General features: G+C 38.7%; 1 protein-coding gene across 2 annotated transcripts; it reads left to right on the top strand.

Moving 5' to 3' along the window:
• Nucleotides 1–926: 926 nt before the first annotated feature.
• Nucleotides 927–14354, top strand: LOC148828293 (thrombospondin-1-like). Of its 2 annotated transcripts, none has more exons than XM_088924840.1 (23): nucleotides 927–1147; nucleotides 1289–1381; nucleotides 1633–2192; nucleotides 2432–2507; nucleotides 3063–3152; nucleotides 3411–3523; nucleotides 3841–3966; nucleotides 4735–4831; nucleotides 5789–5962; nucleotides 6069–6245; nucleotides 6575–6748; nucleotides 7116–7243; nucleotides 7335–7487; nucleotides 7761–7979; nucleotides 8138–8245; nucleotides 8796–8955; nucleotides 9113–9231; nucleotides 10119–10353; nucleotides 10634–10861; nucleotides 10971–11242; nucleotides 11440–11537; nucleotides 11696–11835; nucleotides 12029–14354. In XM_088924840.1, exons 2-23 carry the CDS (start codon nucleotides 1315–1317, stop codon nucleotides 12034–12036), a joined length of 3522 nt encoding a protein of 1173 aa, XP_088780966.1. In that variant the 5' UTR covers nucleotides 927–1147; nucleotides 1289–1314; the 3' UTR covers nucleotides 12037–14354. The 2 variants fall into 2 exon arrangements, with proteins under 2 accessions (XP_088780966.1, XP_088780967.1); XM_088924841.1 differs by having other exon boundaries at nucleotides 929–1147; nucleotides 3414–3523.
• The last annotated feature ends 3009 nt before the right edge of the window (nucleotides 14355–17363 follow it).

Genomic DNA, 17363 nt, shown 5'->3' with positions numbered 1-17363 from the left:
GAATCGTTAATATTATCGGAAAAACTAAACCTTTGGTCACTGTTTAACAAGTGAACATTTTTAGCAAACCCAACTTCTATACAACACCGTTTTGAAAAGCACGAAAATAGGAGAATCTCAAACTACATACAGTAAAATGTAAGAAGGGCATCACTCTGAGGATACAGGATATCTGACATTAAGTGTTTAAACGTTTTAAAACCAGATGAGATTAACAATGGTAGCCATTCCCGGGAAGAAAATCTACAACATATTTAATTTACATAAGCAGAAAAAAAAACATATCACTTGATCTACGTTGGTTCTATAATTCTGTAACTAGCAACCAAAAATGAACAGATGAAGCTTTCTTAGTCCTGTGAATTCGCAACGGCTCCTGGCGGACAATACATGTAAAACAAGAAGGATTTAAGAGCCAAGAACTATGCGCATCCTTTAATTTGTTGGACTTGCCGTTATTAATTGCAAAACATTATTGTTTGGAGCAATAATATTATTTAAAAAAAATATTGGCAGCTTTTGTCCTAACATTTTATTTGAATCTCAACTTGAACGTGTTTTCTTTAGTTTAGAAATCTTTGTTACATTAAAGTTCATTACCAACTCGTACTACTACTTTTTAAAAATCAATATTGTCAAAAAGCATCTTGAAAAAAGAAGTGTCAGTGAAGTATGTGAGGAAATTGACGAATGTACTTTGAAAAGGAAGCGGGGGCTTGGCATGTTTGCGTCTATGAAAAAGTGTATCTTTGTATGGAATTTCAGTTCTGGAATGTGTGTTTTTTATGTGTACGTCTCATTTTTTTTTTCGTGCTGTGAGGTAGGTGGATAAGCTCGTCCCTTTTTCCTGCTTGCCTGTGATTGGAGCAGCAGCGTTCTTAGGAATGTCATGAAACTATTTAAACCGGACTTTCACCAAAGTGCTAATAGTTAGGTTTGAGCATCCGATTAAGTATTGCAAAGAAGTTAGCCAAAAAGAAGAATTCACTGCTACTTTTTCGGGAGTTGTTATTTATTAGACGTGAAGAAGAAAGTGAACTTTTGAGAAACTTGAGGATTTTCTTGCGACTTCCATTCTTTTGGAATTATCTTTTTCTTTGAACCTCTGAAGAGTTATTAAGTGTTACTACTTTCCTTTTTTTCCCAGGTAGGTTGATTCATCATATACTTTTTCTATATATTTAAGTCAATACGTATTTCGAAAATATTCTCATACCCACTGTGCAGTATTTCACTGGTATTTTTCTCAATTAATAACCAAAGGTCAAATTTATATTTTATTTTTCAGAAAAACAAATAATAAAAGTTCTCACAATGCAGTTGATAGGGGGTCTCTTTTTGCTCCTAATGGCTTGGAATTGTGGAGCGGCTCGGGTTGCAGGTGAGAATGAAAACGTACACCGTTCCCTACATTTTCTCATTCTTCAGTATGCAGCTACAGTAGCTTTAAGGTCTCATTCATAATTATATGTAATAATTAAATCCCTAGATAAACCTACAGATAAGTGATTTATATGATTTTTGATCCTATCAGACCTTGACAGCTTTTTCATTCCTTATGGCTTTCGCATTAAACAACAAAAAAAAACTAAAATGGTATGAATGCAACTGTAATTGTTCTTGTCCCTACAGAAAGCCGAGACGACAATAGTGTGTTTGACCTGTTCGAGAAGGTGCGAGTACACAAGAAAAACAATGGGGTGACTCTCGTGAAGGGCGCAGATCCTTACAGCCCTGCTTACAAGATTTTAGACGCTGACCTGATTCCCCCGGTTCCCGAGACCCCCTTCAGGGACCTAATAGATGCCATTCACACCGAAAAGGGCTTTCTTCTCTTGGTTAACTTCAAACAATTCAAGCGGACCAGGGGCAGCCTGCTGACGGTCGAGAAAATTGATGGCTCCGGACCCATTTTTGAGATCGTTTCTAACGGGAAGGCTAACACGCTGGACCTGGTTTTCTCCACGGAGAACAAGCAGCAGGTGGTGTCCATTGAAGACGCGGACCTGGCGACGGGCCACTGGAAGAACATCACACTGTTCGTGCAGGAAGATCGGGCTCAACTTTTCGTGGGCTGCGAAGAAATCAATAGCTCTGAACTGGACGTGTCCATTCAAAGAATCCTGACTCAGGACGTACCCAGCATTGCCCGTCTGAGGATCGGCAAAGGAGCGGTGAAGGACAGGTTCATGGTAAGATATAAGTGGTTACAGAAGACGAATATTCTGTGTACCCATGAAAGTGTTTCATTCCAAAAGAGGTTATTAACCATACCGTTTTTCCAGTTTACAGAAAGTAGAATCTAAACGAACGAATTAGCCTGGGGTAAAACGTAGTTCTAAATATTCTGGATGTTTTCGGGGCAAAAGGGCGTCGTTTCTTAAGTAAATAATAATAGGAAATAGTAAACTGATCTTTGTCATTTTCACAGGGTGTGCTGCAGAATATACGCTTTGTCTTTGGAACTACTCTGGATGCGATTTTGAGGAATAAAGGATGTTCCAGATGTAAGTGTGCTTTTTATCTAGGGTTTAATTGTCTCATTCAAGCAACATTCTCGATTACCTTTGTAAGGCACAAATCAAATTTCATGCTGGCATTTAAATTTTCCGTGCTAACGTCCACCAGCAAATAGTACTGCTGCCAGGCAGAGATGGAAACTATTTGTCTGGAACTGTGCAGGAGTAATAACACAGCCAGACGTGCGTATATAAGAAGCAAAATAGACTAATTACGGTACACTGTTTAACGAAGCTGACAAACGCCACCAGATTACAAAGATTTCTTGTTTATGAATATTTTAATGCTTTTCTAAACCGTCAAAAGCGTACTACTGTCTGCAGATCGTACCTACAATCCCCCTTAGGAACCAGTTCAAAACTGCAAATTAGACGTACGATGCACTTTCTGCTATAGTTTGTCATGAAAAACGAGGGCAAGCCAAACTTTTAACAACGCTGCCTTTGAAAAGTGGACCACTACGAGGAACTCAAACTGCATAATGTACGTCTTTATCACGTACTGTAGCTTCTCTAAAAAAAAACTTTTTTGTTGCTTTTTAGCACCTTTAACGGATACTATAATTTTGGACAACCCCGTCAATGGATCTAGCCCAGCCATCAGGACTGACTACATTGGACACAAAACAAAAGGTAACTTAATTTAAACACGAAATGGATGCAGATAAACATTAATGGATTTCCTAATAGTTTTGTTATCTCTACTTTTTAAAATATGACAGAGGATATTTATTATGTTTGTATTTTACTGTTTTATTAAACTAAGGTAACAAAGATTGAAAATGCATCTATTTTCCTGTGGCCATTCCTACACTATGCAGAGTACACACAGGTATATACACAGTATGACTCTGGATTCACTGTACACCTTTTTTTATGATTTTGTGCCAGCAGATCTACAGTCTGTGTGTGGGTTCTCTTGTGAAGATCTTGCCAACATGTTTAAGGAACTTAAAGGACTCAGTGTCTATGTTCACCAATTGTCAGAAAATCTCCATAAACTGGTAAGAGTCCAGCACCTCTGCAGTTTCACTACATGTAACCCAATACAAAATGTTCTGCACCAGGTATTTCTGTTATAAGAAGACTTTGCTTGTTCTCGCTAAATTCTTATTTTGTGTTGATTTGTTGTAAGTTTTACTTTGCATTCTTGAGTACCTAATTATGTGTTTAGATGTGCCATTCAACAATACTCAGATGGGACGTGTAGGATGCAAAACCTTGACTTTGTGCACAGAAGTTGTAACTAATCAGTTTTAAATCTGAAACTCATACTGATAAATAATAAATACTTTTTAACATGGACTCTGTTTTCTTTCAGCATGAAGAGAATGAACTTATCAGAAACCAAATTAAAATCAAGCATGGTGTGTGTCTCCACAATGGCATAGTCTACAACAATAAGGATGAATGGACTGTTGATGGTTGTACTGAATGCACTTGCCAGGTAAATTCAAATGAAGCTAATTCAGACAGACAGTAGAGGCTTTGTAATGTAGCAAGTAACGGGTATGACAGACTGATGGCAGAATTCCCATAACTAGCACCATTATTAAATGTTTTTTATGATTTGTTTGAAAATAATGTGACAGCTATTATTTGCAGACCCCTTCAGCAGCCATGTCTTTCAATTATGCAAACGAGCATTGAAAGGACAAAAAAAGTTGGTTAAGTTGCAAATACAAGCTGTACTTTGTAGCTGGTAGGTCAAGATTCAATCCAGATTTTACAAATTAATGTAACCTACGGATGTGTTTTTTGTTATAATCTGTTTGCCATGCCTCACTGCCTACTGTGTTACCTAACTTGGCAGTCTCTCAGTATTTTGAAGAATCAGCTATTTAATTATAAAGAGTTTACAGCACCAGCCTGCAGCTTAAAGTCTCCAAAAAGTTAAAGGTCTGTAGTGTGTTGGCAGAGTGGATAAGTGGATAAAGCCCTCATAAATGTCATTGGGGTTCACCCCTGTCAGTAAATTCCCCACCATTGTGCTTTCAGCTTCCCTTTCTGTCCAGTTTGGTATGACCTCCAGCAGGTGCACTTAGCAAAGCCGTAGCTCAGCGGGTGTCACAAATGCAAGCCAAAGATCACTTCTTTGTTCACAACACTGCAATTAGTTTTGATAGAGCCAGTTTGTTTCATAAGTAAACAATTGAGTGCTCACCAGAGTTTAGCCTCAACAAATTTGGTTGATTCCAACATTCTTTTTGTGCAGAATTCTGCCACAGTGTGTCGCAAGATCTCCTGCCCTCTGATGCCCTGCGCTAACGCTACTGTTCCTGATGGAGAATGCTGTCCAAGATGTGGCACACGTAAGTAGAATTCAGTGTTTTAGAAATAAGCTAGATCGGTTGCTACTGTATGTCTGATTTTGTTGACTATGCATGCTTCACATATCGATAGACTTAAATATTAAACCCTTACTGTTACCTATTGATGCAATATACCCAAGTATCTCAAAGCAGGGAGATGTTTGCTTCTCATGTGGATTAGCTTTTACCAAAAATCAGTGCTTTTTCTCATTGTCTGAACCCCAGTGTTAGAAGATCTAGTGCTTCTTCAGATATGTTTACATTAATTATTGGAGGGAAGACAAAGAAAGACCAGCCAGGGGAACAACATTTTCCAACCCAAAAGTACACCTGAAGAACAGGTGTTCTTCACACCTGAAGAAGGCTCCACGGCCGAAACGTTGTGTTTTCTTTCTTCTCTTTTCAGCATGGAATAAACCTATTACTTGTTCCCCAAAAGTACAATCTGCTTAATGCTTAGAAAAGTATAACCCCTGAGAAAATCAGATTCCAGTACCAGAAATACATTCTTTTTCAACTTACAATTTTTTGGTGAATGTTTTCAGATCTCTGAAACACTGTGACAGTACTTGGCTTACATTGGGGGGGAGGAGAGTAATTTGACATTTGAGTCTAGTTTTCACCCTAGGAAAAGTGCAATGAAAATGTTCAAGAGTATGTTTGTTTACATGCAACTGGGTTGATGTTAAATTGATGTACACACTGTACACTGATTTTGCATTTCCCAGAAAATCTATATACATATACACCACATACATGAAAAGCTGCTGCTAAAATGTGATACTTTGTGAGGACTACTGGTGATATGTCATTTGAAGCCTTGTATGGTAATTACTCTTGATGTAATAGAGCACTGATCTACTTAGATTTCCATATCAAACAATCGTGACTCAAGGAAATACTAACACTTCTCAGTTCCTAAAAGAAAATAGAAAGAGCTCTCCATTGTCTTTCCAGCAAGCGACTCTGCAGAGGATGGCTGGTCTCCCTGGTCTGAATGGACTCATTGTTCTGTGTCCTGTGGAAGAGGGATTCAGCAGCGTGGCCGCTCCTGCGATCGTATCAACAACTTCTGCGAGGGCACTTCTGTGCAGACACGGGACTGCTACCTTCAGGAATGTGACAAGCGATGTGAGTTATACTCTGACTTCCAAAATCTGTTCTCCTCCCACTTTTTCAGACCGAAATGTGCAGTTGTAACAGTAGTTGAACATATTTGCTTTCCCTCCCCCTACAGTCAAGCAAGATGGAAGCTGGAGTCACTGGTCTCCTTGGTCTTCCTGCTCCGTTACCTGTGGCACTGGAGTGATTACACGCATTCGTCTGTGCAACTCCCCGACTCCTCAGATGGGTGGCAAGGACTGCGTGGGAGAGGGCCGGCAGACGAAGGAGTGCAAGCAATCCCCTTGTCCGAGTACGTAGTCATCAGAAATAAATACACCGCCGTGCCTAAATGTGTCAAAAGCCCACACTGTTGCAATTCCACACTATAATCCTTGCCTTCCTATTTGAGACCACAGCAATAATATGGAAACCAAATATCTCAGGAATGCCGTACATAACTGGGACCATAGGTCTTTTATGTTTTTATCTTACTAGGCATCAACCTGAAAGAATCTACCTCTTTCAGGCACATTACCAATTAAATGAAAAGGAAATGGATCCCAGTGTAAAACAAGACTGTCAGTATTGTTAAATTTGCTGTTCTGATCAGTCCTTATGTACCTTTGCTCTTGTTTTCAGTCAATGGAAACTGGGGACCGTGGTCTCTCTGGGACACTTGCACTGTGACCTGTGGAGGAGGTGTTCAGACTCGCAAGCGACTCTGCAATGATCCTGCGCCTACATATGGTGGCAAGGACTGCATCGGTGAGGCTGGGGAAACTCAGCTCTGCAACAAGCAGGACTGTCCCATTGGTGAGTAAATCTGGAGAAAACGAATACATCACTACTGCCCAACAGATTCGGAAGCTCCCCAGTCAATACAGTATTTGTTTCAGGTTTCAAAATAGCAACTTTGTTCAGTTAAGGTGAAGGGCGGTGGTGTTCCTACATCAAACAAAACAATATTTAGTGCTTTTTGAGAATTTGAATAATAATTCAAATTCCAAACACATCTAACTCAAAAAGTTAATACTGCTGTCTTAGAAATATTTCTTCCATGTTGATCTTTAAAAATAGAATGGCATGAAACAAGTCTCTCACTTATATTTGAGATTTTACAGATGCTCCGTGCTGCTAGAATATTGTTCTATACTCATGTGTGTGCATGTCTTGTTTTCAGATGGGTGTCTATCCAATCCCTGCTTTGCTGGATCAAAGTGCACAAGCTTTCCTGACGGCTCCTGGAAGTGTGGTCCTTGCCCAACAGGTTACCATGGTGATGGAGTCAACTGTGAAGATGTCGATGAAGTAAGTTTCAGGCCCCCTTTCTGTCTGTATGACTAGCAATAAATCTCACCTCCGTGCCGTAAAAATAAAATTCTCCTCTACCTCTTTTTAGTGTAAGGAGGTTCCTGATGCCTGTTTCGAGTTTAACGGCGTCCACAGATGTGAAAACACAGAGCCAGGATACAACTGCCTGCCCTGCCCACCTCGTTTCACTGGCCCACAGCCATATGGTAGAGGTGTGGAGGATGCCACGGCGAAAAAGCAGGTGAGGAATACCCTAAAAACATTGTGCGTCTCTTGCCATTAAGCAGGAAGAGGTAATATTCTTGTTTAATGCCCAAAAAGCTAGAATTCTCACCTACACCATGAAAATGAAATTGATCAGATGTTTGCTGACCAGCAGACAAGTGTCCTATTTCATGATCTAAAGGAAACTTATGTAGCTAATCATAAAATAAAGAAATCGGCATATGCGGTTAAGAGAGCAAGTGCTTAAAAGGAGAAAGTGCGAGAACTGACATGAAATTGTCCTTCCTAGGTGTGCACACCCCGAAACCCTTGCGCTGATGGAAGCCACGACTGCAACAAAAACGCCCGCTGCATTTACCTGGGGCACTTCACAGACCCCATGTTCCGCTGTGAATGCAAGCCAGGGTACGCTGGCAATGGATACATCTGTGGGGAGGACACTGACCTTGACGGCTGGCCCAATGAGGACCTCGTCTGTGTGGAAAATGCCACCTACCACTGCAAGAAGGTAAATCATTCATTTCACAATGCTCTGAGAGCAGGATAGACGTGCCTGTTTTTTTTTATTGAAAGCTCATTTTACTTCAGACTGCAGATGTCTAAAATCTGTATTAAGTTGTTAACCTCTCAGCTCACATTTTTAAAATGTCCATGTGTCATTTGCAGGACAACTGTCCCAACCTTCCCAACTCCGGACAGGAAGATTATGATAAGGATGGAACAGGGGATGCCTGTGACAGTGATGATGATAATGATGGCATTCCAGACGACAGGGTAAGACATGAACCAGAAGAAATGTTTCTCCTGTAACTTGGTGGCCAGTGAGAATCTAGTCCCCTACAGACAGGCTAAATGAATGCTTGGCACCACAATTCTGCAGCAGGAAGCAGTAGAGTCGGCCCAAAAAGTTTAATGATCAAGCTTTGTTTTGAGAAGTAAGCCAAGAGCCCAAAGTCTGTACATTCAGGATTCGTGCAAAGAGGAATGAAAAAAGCAGGGGGAAAAATGTTTCAGCAAGCAAACACTAGCTTCCTCAGTCATGCCTCACATTCCAGCACAGAGGTACAACACTTGAAGCCCAGAGCCAATGATCCATTAAACACAGTAGAAAGTTTTATAGAGGTACTAAAAATATGGTTGTCCTTTTCCTTTAATTTGGTTATTCTGGCTTCAAAACATTCCTTTTAAAGACTGACTTCTTTTATCTTGTTAATTATTAGCTTAATGTTTAAAAATGTACTTGATAGTCAGCAGTACTCCCAGGGGCTTAGCAAGAGAGGACTTTGAAACAAAACTCAAATTCTAAATGCTTTCTTGAAAACAGGACAACTGCCAGTTCATCTATAACCCGAGGCAGTATGACTATGATCGTGATGATGTGGGAGACCGCTGTGACAACTGCCCATACAACAGCAACCCTGATCAAATTGACACTGACAACAATGGAGAGGGTGATGCTTGTGCTGTGGACATCGATGGTGATGGTAAGAAACCATTCTTGGATAGCAACCATACCCCAGTTTCTCCGATCAAGACAATGGATTTATCATTATATTCCAAGCTATATCAGAAAGGACACTTTTCTGTTTTTCTTTGTACCCTGTAACTATTAATCTGACCACAATCATGATTATTTTACAGGTATTCTGAATGAGAAGGATAACTGTCCTTATGTGTACAATGTGGACCAGAGAGACACAGACTTAGATGGCGTTGGAGATCAGTGTGATAACTGCCCTCTGGAACACAATCCAGACCAGGTAATTTTTTCTATTCTGTTTTAAATCTCCCAGGCAGTTGAGAAACATGGAAAATCAGATGTAGAAAAAATAAAAAGTACAATAGCACATGTGTATTCTACGTATGTGGGATCTTTTTGCAATAGTAATGCCTAATAAGCAAAAAAAAAAAAACGACTTCTATACTAAATTTAATTAAATCAAAATGAATAAACTGTAGCATAACTTTTTACCAAACAGGTATGAAGTGATGTAGTGTTGGCTGCAGGAGAGGAGATATAAGGCATGCAGTCTTATTAATGCGGTATTCAGTTATAAAATGAAAAAGAAAACCATCTTTCATACACTCCTAATTAAAACATGGGCACACTTGTATGGTCATGCATACCCTGTCTGCACTCAATTCTTTCTGAGCACACCTGTGCTGTTACCTAATCCAGGACAGGAATGTGTAAATTTTGTGGAACATGGGTACTTGGTCTCAGGGAAAAATGAGCAAAATGTACCCCACCCTTCTCTGTAATTATTATCTGTGTAGTCCTGCCAACTGTAAGGACTTGGAGATTAATAGCCTGAGGGTCATTACTCGAATGCCTGTTAGAAGCACCTTGCAATACAGAGATGATTTTCAACAGTATGAAATATACAGCTGGATTGAAAAAGCCTGGCTTGGCAGGATAAGACAGACAAACATTATAGATGCTGTTGAAAAGCTCCAAGATCCATTAGGTGCAAAAAAAGACAGTGTGAAAACATTTTTACAGCTACATAGTGTTACCTGTTCAAAATTGTGAACTCTTTCTTAACTTATTTTACAAAATACATGTGAATACATATACATGTGAATTACTTAATGCAGACAAGCAAGTGGGGTAAAGTGAAAAGTAACTCTCTGGTTTATTTCACAGCTTGACGCTGACTCTGATCGGGTAGGAGACAAGTGTGATAGCAACCAGGACATAGATGAAGATGGCCACCAGAACAACCTGGACAACTGTCCCTACATTCCCAATGCCAACCAGGCTGATCATGACAAAGATGGCAAAGGTGATGCCTGTGACCATGATGATGACAATGATGGCATTCCAGATGACAAGGACAACTGCAGACTGGCTTTCAATCCTGACCAGAAAGACTCCGATGGTAAGAACTTCGGGCTTAATACTTTCTCTCCAACACTGTATATCTGTCCCAACAGTTCTTCTAGAAACAGAAAAGCTCTCTGTATTATTTTTCTTAAATGAAACTCACAACTATGTTTTGGTGTTTGTAGTGAGACATTCAAGGCAATAAATCATTTAAGGTCTTCAGTCTAAACCTCAATAAACATAACTAGTTCACACTCTTAATAAGCACATACATATATCTGTCATACACATACAGTATCTGTCATTAAAGTATTTGCATTTTTGATCTGTTTCAGGTGATGGACGAGGTGATGCCTGCAAAGACGACTTTGATCAAGACAACGTACCTGACATCTACGATGTCTGTCCTGAGAACTTTGCAATCACCGAGACGGACTTCCGTAAATTCCAGATGGTGCCCCTGGACCCCAAGGGAACTTCACAGATTGACCCTAACTGGGTGGTGCGCCACCAGGGCAAAGAGCTCGTGCAGACCGTCAACTGCGATCCTGGCATTGCTGTTGGTATGTTTACAGAAACTTTACTGTACTGCAGGTGTTACATAATGGAAGTATTATGGCAATGAAAATACAAGTCATTGTAAAACTTACCTTTTAACTCCTTACTTCTCAGGTTTCGATGAATTCAACGCAGTGGATTTCAGTGGTACCTTCTTTATCAACACCGACCGTGATGATGACTATGCTGGGTTTGTGTTTGGATACCAGTCAAGCTCTCGCTTCTACGTGGTGATGTGGAAACAGATCACACAGACCTACTGGTCTCATACTCCCACAAAAGCCCAGGGATACTCAGGACTGTCCATCAAAGTTGTCAATTCTACCACTGGACCTGGAGAACATCTGCGAAATGCCCTTTGGCACACTGGAGATACTCTTGGACAGGTACATACATTACTTTGGCTAAATGTGACGATATACTGTAACTCCTATAATTGTTCACTTCAAATGACCTCTCATAATTAAATATTGTGTTAATAACAGATTATGAAGCTGTAAATATTGTGTTGTGTTTTAATTGGAGGATATTCCAGGAACAGTACTGAAAGTAAATTTGCATGGTTGTGTCCTTTTCCTCTTAGGTGCGCACTCTGTGGCACGACCCTAAAAATATTGGCTGGAAAGACTTCACTGCTTACAGATGGCATCTTACCCACAGACCAAAGACTGGCCACATTAGGTAAGCCTATTTGAGAAGCACATTGTGGTTCAGTTATGTCGGTTATGTTGGAAGTATTTCTTCCAGGTTTTTTAGTTATTTATAAAGTTTTTAAAAAAAACATTCCTATCAATTAAGCAAACAAGTTAATCTCACAACTCTTTCCTCCTCCACTTTAGGGTTGTCATGTATGAAGGCAAGAAAATCATGGCAGACTCTGGAAGCATCTATGACAAGACTTATGCAGGTGGAAGGCTAGGTCTGTTCGTATTTTCTCAAGAAATGGTATACTTCTCCGACCTCAAATATGAATGCAGAGGTAAGGTCCTTAAGCATCTTTACTTTTTTATTTCTTAAATAATAGCAGTCTTTATTAACATTTAGAACTTTTTACACCATTTAATTTGAAGCAGTGCTACTAGATGTATACCTCCTAATTGGAGTGGCACAGAATGGAAGTATTGATGGTTATTTTTTTACCTAAAAGTTAATTTTGCTTTTTTCCTTTTTAGATACATAATTGCAGAGAAGAGTCTTTTTTTGGATTTTGCACCTTTCTGTATAAATATGAATATATATTTTAAACAACATCCTGGGACCATTGTTTTCATTACGCTTCCCTCTGAAACGTGCACATTGGTGGAACTAAAGCATGCGATCAGCTTCATGGTAAATTGACGTTGGGAGAAAAACCAGCTGACTGCCAGATGAGCGTTTGACCCCTCCACCAAAGCAGGTAGAGCAGACACACCCTTGCTTTACTCGGTCAAGAGATGGCTCTCCGAAGCTCTTCGCCCTGCGAGGGAAGATCTTCCAGCCGTTGACTATGCACTTCAGAACCCGTCTGCATATCTTTTTCCAGATGGAGGTCCCACGGAAAGACTGAGTATTTCCTTTTTATTAAAAAAAGATCAACCTCAGATCTGCTGTGGACTAAATTTTTTTTAAAAGGACAAATTTGTTCCAGGGATGAAGAAGGCAATAAGACTTTTCCTCTTATGTTTAAAAGGGTCAGAGACCCTTGGACTTGATTGTTGATGAACAAAACACCGAGGGACTGTTGCTATTGATACGTATGCGTGTCTGAGTGTGTGTATATATTTTCTCAAAAGAGCCAGCTTGCTTCCCATTTATATATATAAAATACATATATAATTGTGAAGCTAAGGAGCACTGGTTTTCTGCTCCCCATACACATCTCCTTCAGAGCGTCCCCCTTTTGAAGAATCCCTTACAGAAATAAATAACAAAAATATTCTTGGCAAATTCAGCCGAATGGATCATATTGAGTAATGGGCATTATACAGCCTAAACACAGTTATTAGTGAATGCAGCAGTGGTACTATGGCTGGTGATGTAACTACTTCAGTTCAGTGAACCTAGTATTCTCAGGGTGAGACTGGTTCTCCCTATCAGCCTCTGTTAACAGCAACTAAACATGGCATATCAGATTAAAATGGAGGAGACTGCAAGCCAGGCCTAGGGCAGGACCATGAGTCTAAGAGAATGTCCACCAGTCCAGCATTTTTGTATCAACTGCACAAAATACATAAAATTTAAATCAGCAATACCTTTTCAAGCAAATGTACTGCTTTTGTGTCAATTTCTTTAAATCTGAATTTCAAAGTGACTGGTTTTCAAGCAAATTTCTGGACTGGGGAGGGGCGTACATCAGCACAAAGGTTGCCTACCTCTGCAGAACATCATGGTGAAATATAGCAAAGAATGACAGGAAATATCAAAACTAATGAGGCTTTTAAAAAAAAAACAATACTGATAATAGAACAATTGGGGAACCTGTGTGGAAAAGCCAGTAATGGAACAACAAGTATACAAAAAGATTTAGTTATTTATTGCTGTGTGTTTACTTGTCTTTATGAAGAAAGACTGCTTTAGGAGTGGAACAGATGTGCTGGACTATCCATACAGATTGATTTGTAGTCTAGATAAGACGGCAGTATATAAGATTGTAAATAAAAGTCATTATTTATTAACTTTGCTCTGTAATGATGCTCTAACATTTAAGTTGACTTTTCTTTTTTTCTTAATTCCCCATTACCTTTGTAAAAAAACTGGAAACCAGGGTCAATGTCTTTAGCCCTGTATGTTACAGGTTCTGTTAACGTGCAAGACCTGTAGCTTTCTCCTGTCAAAACCTATCTTCCCCAACCCACCTTTTCAAAACAGCAACCTATTCAGTGCATCTAGAGGCAGTGTTCTTCTGCACGGTATGTTTGACCAGTGTGCCTGTTCTTTTTTATTAAGGTTTGAAAAAATAACAAAGGAAAACTTTGATGTACAATTATTACCTCATTATTGTTTTATAATGAAAACAAAACACAGTTTGGATATAGCAGCAGAAAACAAATTGGTTAACTTCTTTTAACGCTACTGTAGTAAAACAAATGCTGTACATAGTATAAAAACATATTTTTGCAGATAAATATACCCCTTTCCCCAAGCATTAAGAAATGGAATGGGAGACTGTTTTATAAATGTTGTGCTTTGTGTTTGTCCAAAGCTTTTTTTAATGAATAAATTATTGTTCAGTTTCTCTATGCTATTTGTAACAGGTAATTTCATAATTGTGTAGATATATGCTATTTAAAATAATTTATCAGGAAACATGACCCAGAGTGAGTGTTTCTGTCTGTATAAACTGTTTGCACACTGATGTGAGGATGTTTTGTTCTGTTTTTTTCTTTTGTTTTTACTATTAGAGATGCTTGTCTGTAAACATTTTTACCAGTTTTACAATACAGAAACATGCTGTTTTTACTCATATCATTTATTTTGTAACATACAATGGAACAATAAACAGAGTTCAGAAAAAAGTAATATTTCTGAAAATGCCTCTCTTTGCACAACTTGGATGCTACGTTTTGTTACATCATTGCTTATTCTGCGTACACGCATTTAGCTGCAATTCACAAGCTTTTTAGTCTGTAATTAAGTCATTTTCTAGCCGTTGGAAGAATTGTTCTCTCCAACATTATACAAGACGGACCTTAAGCCCTAGCATAAAAGGCAAAAATGACATGTAAGGAAATTGTAATCTGTGAGAACATAATGAAGTATGTACTGTACACATAGACAAAGGCACAGGCACACTTCATTTCAAACAATGCTACTCACTAGCTTATTCAATCTAAATAACGTTATCAAAGTGTGCTTAATTACAAAGTTAATTCCAAATGAATTTCAAAATTTAGCTTCAAAGTTTACTAAATAATCTTAGTGCTCTGTAGGAGCAATTTCAGTAGAAATAAATTTCATAAAGAGCTTGTCAATACTGTAGTTATCACTAAAACGTCATGCACTAAAGCACAGTTGATGTGTATAATGCAGGATTCATAGTTATTCAGATTTTCCTTGATGTTTTAATGGTACAGAACTGAACACAGTAAGAAAAAAACATTGCTAGAGATTTGTAACAGCAAAGCAAAGTCTAAAGAACACATATCTGGGCAACACATTAATTAACTGTATAAGACAATATCAAATCTATAAAATACTCAAGACAAAATTCCATAGTCTGAGCAGTGCTGTCTTGAGTCAAATCAATTTTAGTATCACATCAACATAAAACCCTTTACTATAGCACACAATGCAACATCTCAATACCCATTGCATCATGATAGCAATATAACAAAAATAAATGTAAAAGCTGTACGATGTTAATTCCACGGGTACACTGCAACATAAAAGTAATGCTAGTGAGTCAGTTCCCAGCAAATGTCTTTTAGCAAACCCAATACTGCAGCTTTGGGATTTTCATCATCTAGTAATGTAGATAAAATAAAGTTATGTTTTTAGCATAAACATCTAGTGCCTTCATTCAGACTGAACCCGATGAATCTGATTCCTACCATTAATTCATGGGCAGCCAGTTGGCTCCAGAACCCATTCTTACTTCTCCTGCCAGTTTTCGAGTAGGCCACTGACTTTCATTCATCGAAGCCCCACCAAGCATTCCATTTCTCTGTGCAGACATCCCGCAGGATACCACTGCTAATTCACTGAGTGTCCATTTGGCCTCCAAGCCACTCATTTCTGATGCTTGCGGTGATTATCCCTTATCCAGGAATGTCACTACTGTAAGTTTGCAGCCGTTCAACTGACCTCCAGATCAAGCACTCCCATTTTATTTTACCCTACATCCGCTCAGCTAGCTGACATCAATATAGTTAATTCTTGGTGCGTTTTTCACGCACACATTTCTTGACAGGGTTATGGTGAATGACCTTCTAATTGGACTTCCCCGCATCTGATCCTTTCTCTGAGCTATTTGAACTCTCTGCAGTTTTTGTACTAGTTTGTTTGTAGCTAACATTTATTTTGATTTGTACCTCTTAATGCACATATACAATATGTATTATACTGTATATACAGTCAGCCTTTGCCTAATGGAATCTGCATTCTGCATATTTCATCCAGTCTTTGCTTTCTCCTTTGTCTTGTCCAAGATGTCAAAAATTAGACTCTTACAAACTCCTAGTTAGTTCTTGTTGAGGAAGAACTTATTCATTCATCTAAAATCTGAAGGATGACAACTTTATTATAGTGTAGAACACTAAAAGATTACAATATTGTAGTAATATGGTATAGTAACTTGACATTTTTGTTCAGAAACCCTCTGCACAATTCAAACAAATTTAAAATCTAAAACACCATATATACATAACATATTGCTGTGCACTGAGCAGAGTTCCTGTTTTTGGGAAAGGTGCTGACTACAGTACCTTACACAGAGAATGCTATTATCCCTTTTCTTATCCTCTCAGAAACCTTAGGTTTATAAAACCTAATTTACTTTATGCAAAAAAGACACCACTTGCATTATTTAAAAAATATTTAAAATGTGAATTCAGTCCAGAATTTAAGGACATGAAAACGTCTAGTTTACAGTTTGAATTTTTCCTGCCTTTGCCCTTCATTTGCTATTTTGAAGAATGCCGGAAAATAATAATGATGATAATGTTAATGCAACTTTCGCTTTAATTTTACAAGAAAATATGTGGAACCATTCATCTTGAGATTTTCCAAAGCCAACTGACCCCAATTTAGATACTACATATGACAGAGTATGTGAGTTTTAGGCTTACTACTGTATGCCATACTGTACGTTTTGATTTTGTCCCACACCATTCATATTTTAGAAGACTACCTTTGAGATTTTTCCCAAATTTCAAAAATGGTTGTTGTTCATTTCTAATTTGTTGACGTTAATTTTAACAATTGTGGCATACTCAGGGAAGTAGAAGTGATCTTTTTTTGGTATTTGAAAACAGAGATGCAAAACTCAGCTGTAAGGTTAAAAAGACAACACTCTTTTATTTTGCAGTGCAAGAAATATATCCAAAACCGCAAAGCGGCTTTTTTCCAAGCTTTAACTGTTCTTTCTATCAGTAGCCTGGCAGCTAAATCAAAAGAAAAAAAATCCAAAACACTTCTAAAACTAGCCTTCAAAAGCCCGCATGCCTGTCTATCAGTCTCTCCGTTTTCCCTCTGATGCAATACATCTTAGAAGCTCTGCCCTCCTCTTGGGCAGCAGATGTTTATAACCACTTAGAAGCATCCTAACAGCCTTAACTGTCACAAGACCAATTGCCCAATTGCATTTCTCCAGCTGGTCAGGTGATTGAGGATGGCAGGTCATTCCCCATTGTTCTGTGGTAAATGTGGTGAAGGCAACAATCACCATCTTGTCTCAACCTATGGCCCTCTTACAGAATTGTAGCATTTAATTTACACATCAATTTGTTTTTGTTACAAGCCACTTACAACCCCGCCATTTAAAGCATTCTAGGGATTTTGGGGTCATATGGCCACCTTACTAAACCTTTT

This window comes from Atractosteus spatula, chromosome 9 (genome assembly GCF_055471065.1).
Source record: "Atractosteus spatula isolate fAtrSpa1 chromosome 9, fAtrSpa1.hap1, whole genome shotgun sequence".
NCBI lineage: Eukaryota > Metazoa > Chordata > Actinopteri > Semionotiformes > Lepisosteidae > Atractosteus > Atractosteus spatula.
This window is presented reverse-complemented; position numbering and strand designations above follow the sequence as displayed.

Bases quoted from the DNA above. Each gene is read 5' to 3' on its own strand.
- LOC148828293 (XM_088924840.1), top strand. From the start codon at position 1,315: ATGCAGTTGATAGGGGGTCTCTTTTTGCTCCTAATGGCTTGGAATTGT. The intron at 3,524-3,840 runs GTAAGAGTCCAG...GTTTTCTTTCAG, and splicing joins CAGAAAATCTCCATAAACTG to CATGAAGAGAATGAACTTAT. The intron at 9,232-10,118 runs GTAATTTTTTCT...TTTATTTCACAG, and splicing joins TGGAACACAATCCAGACCAG to CTTGACGCTGACTCTGATCG.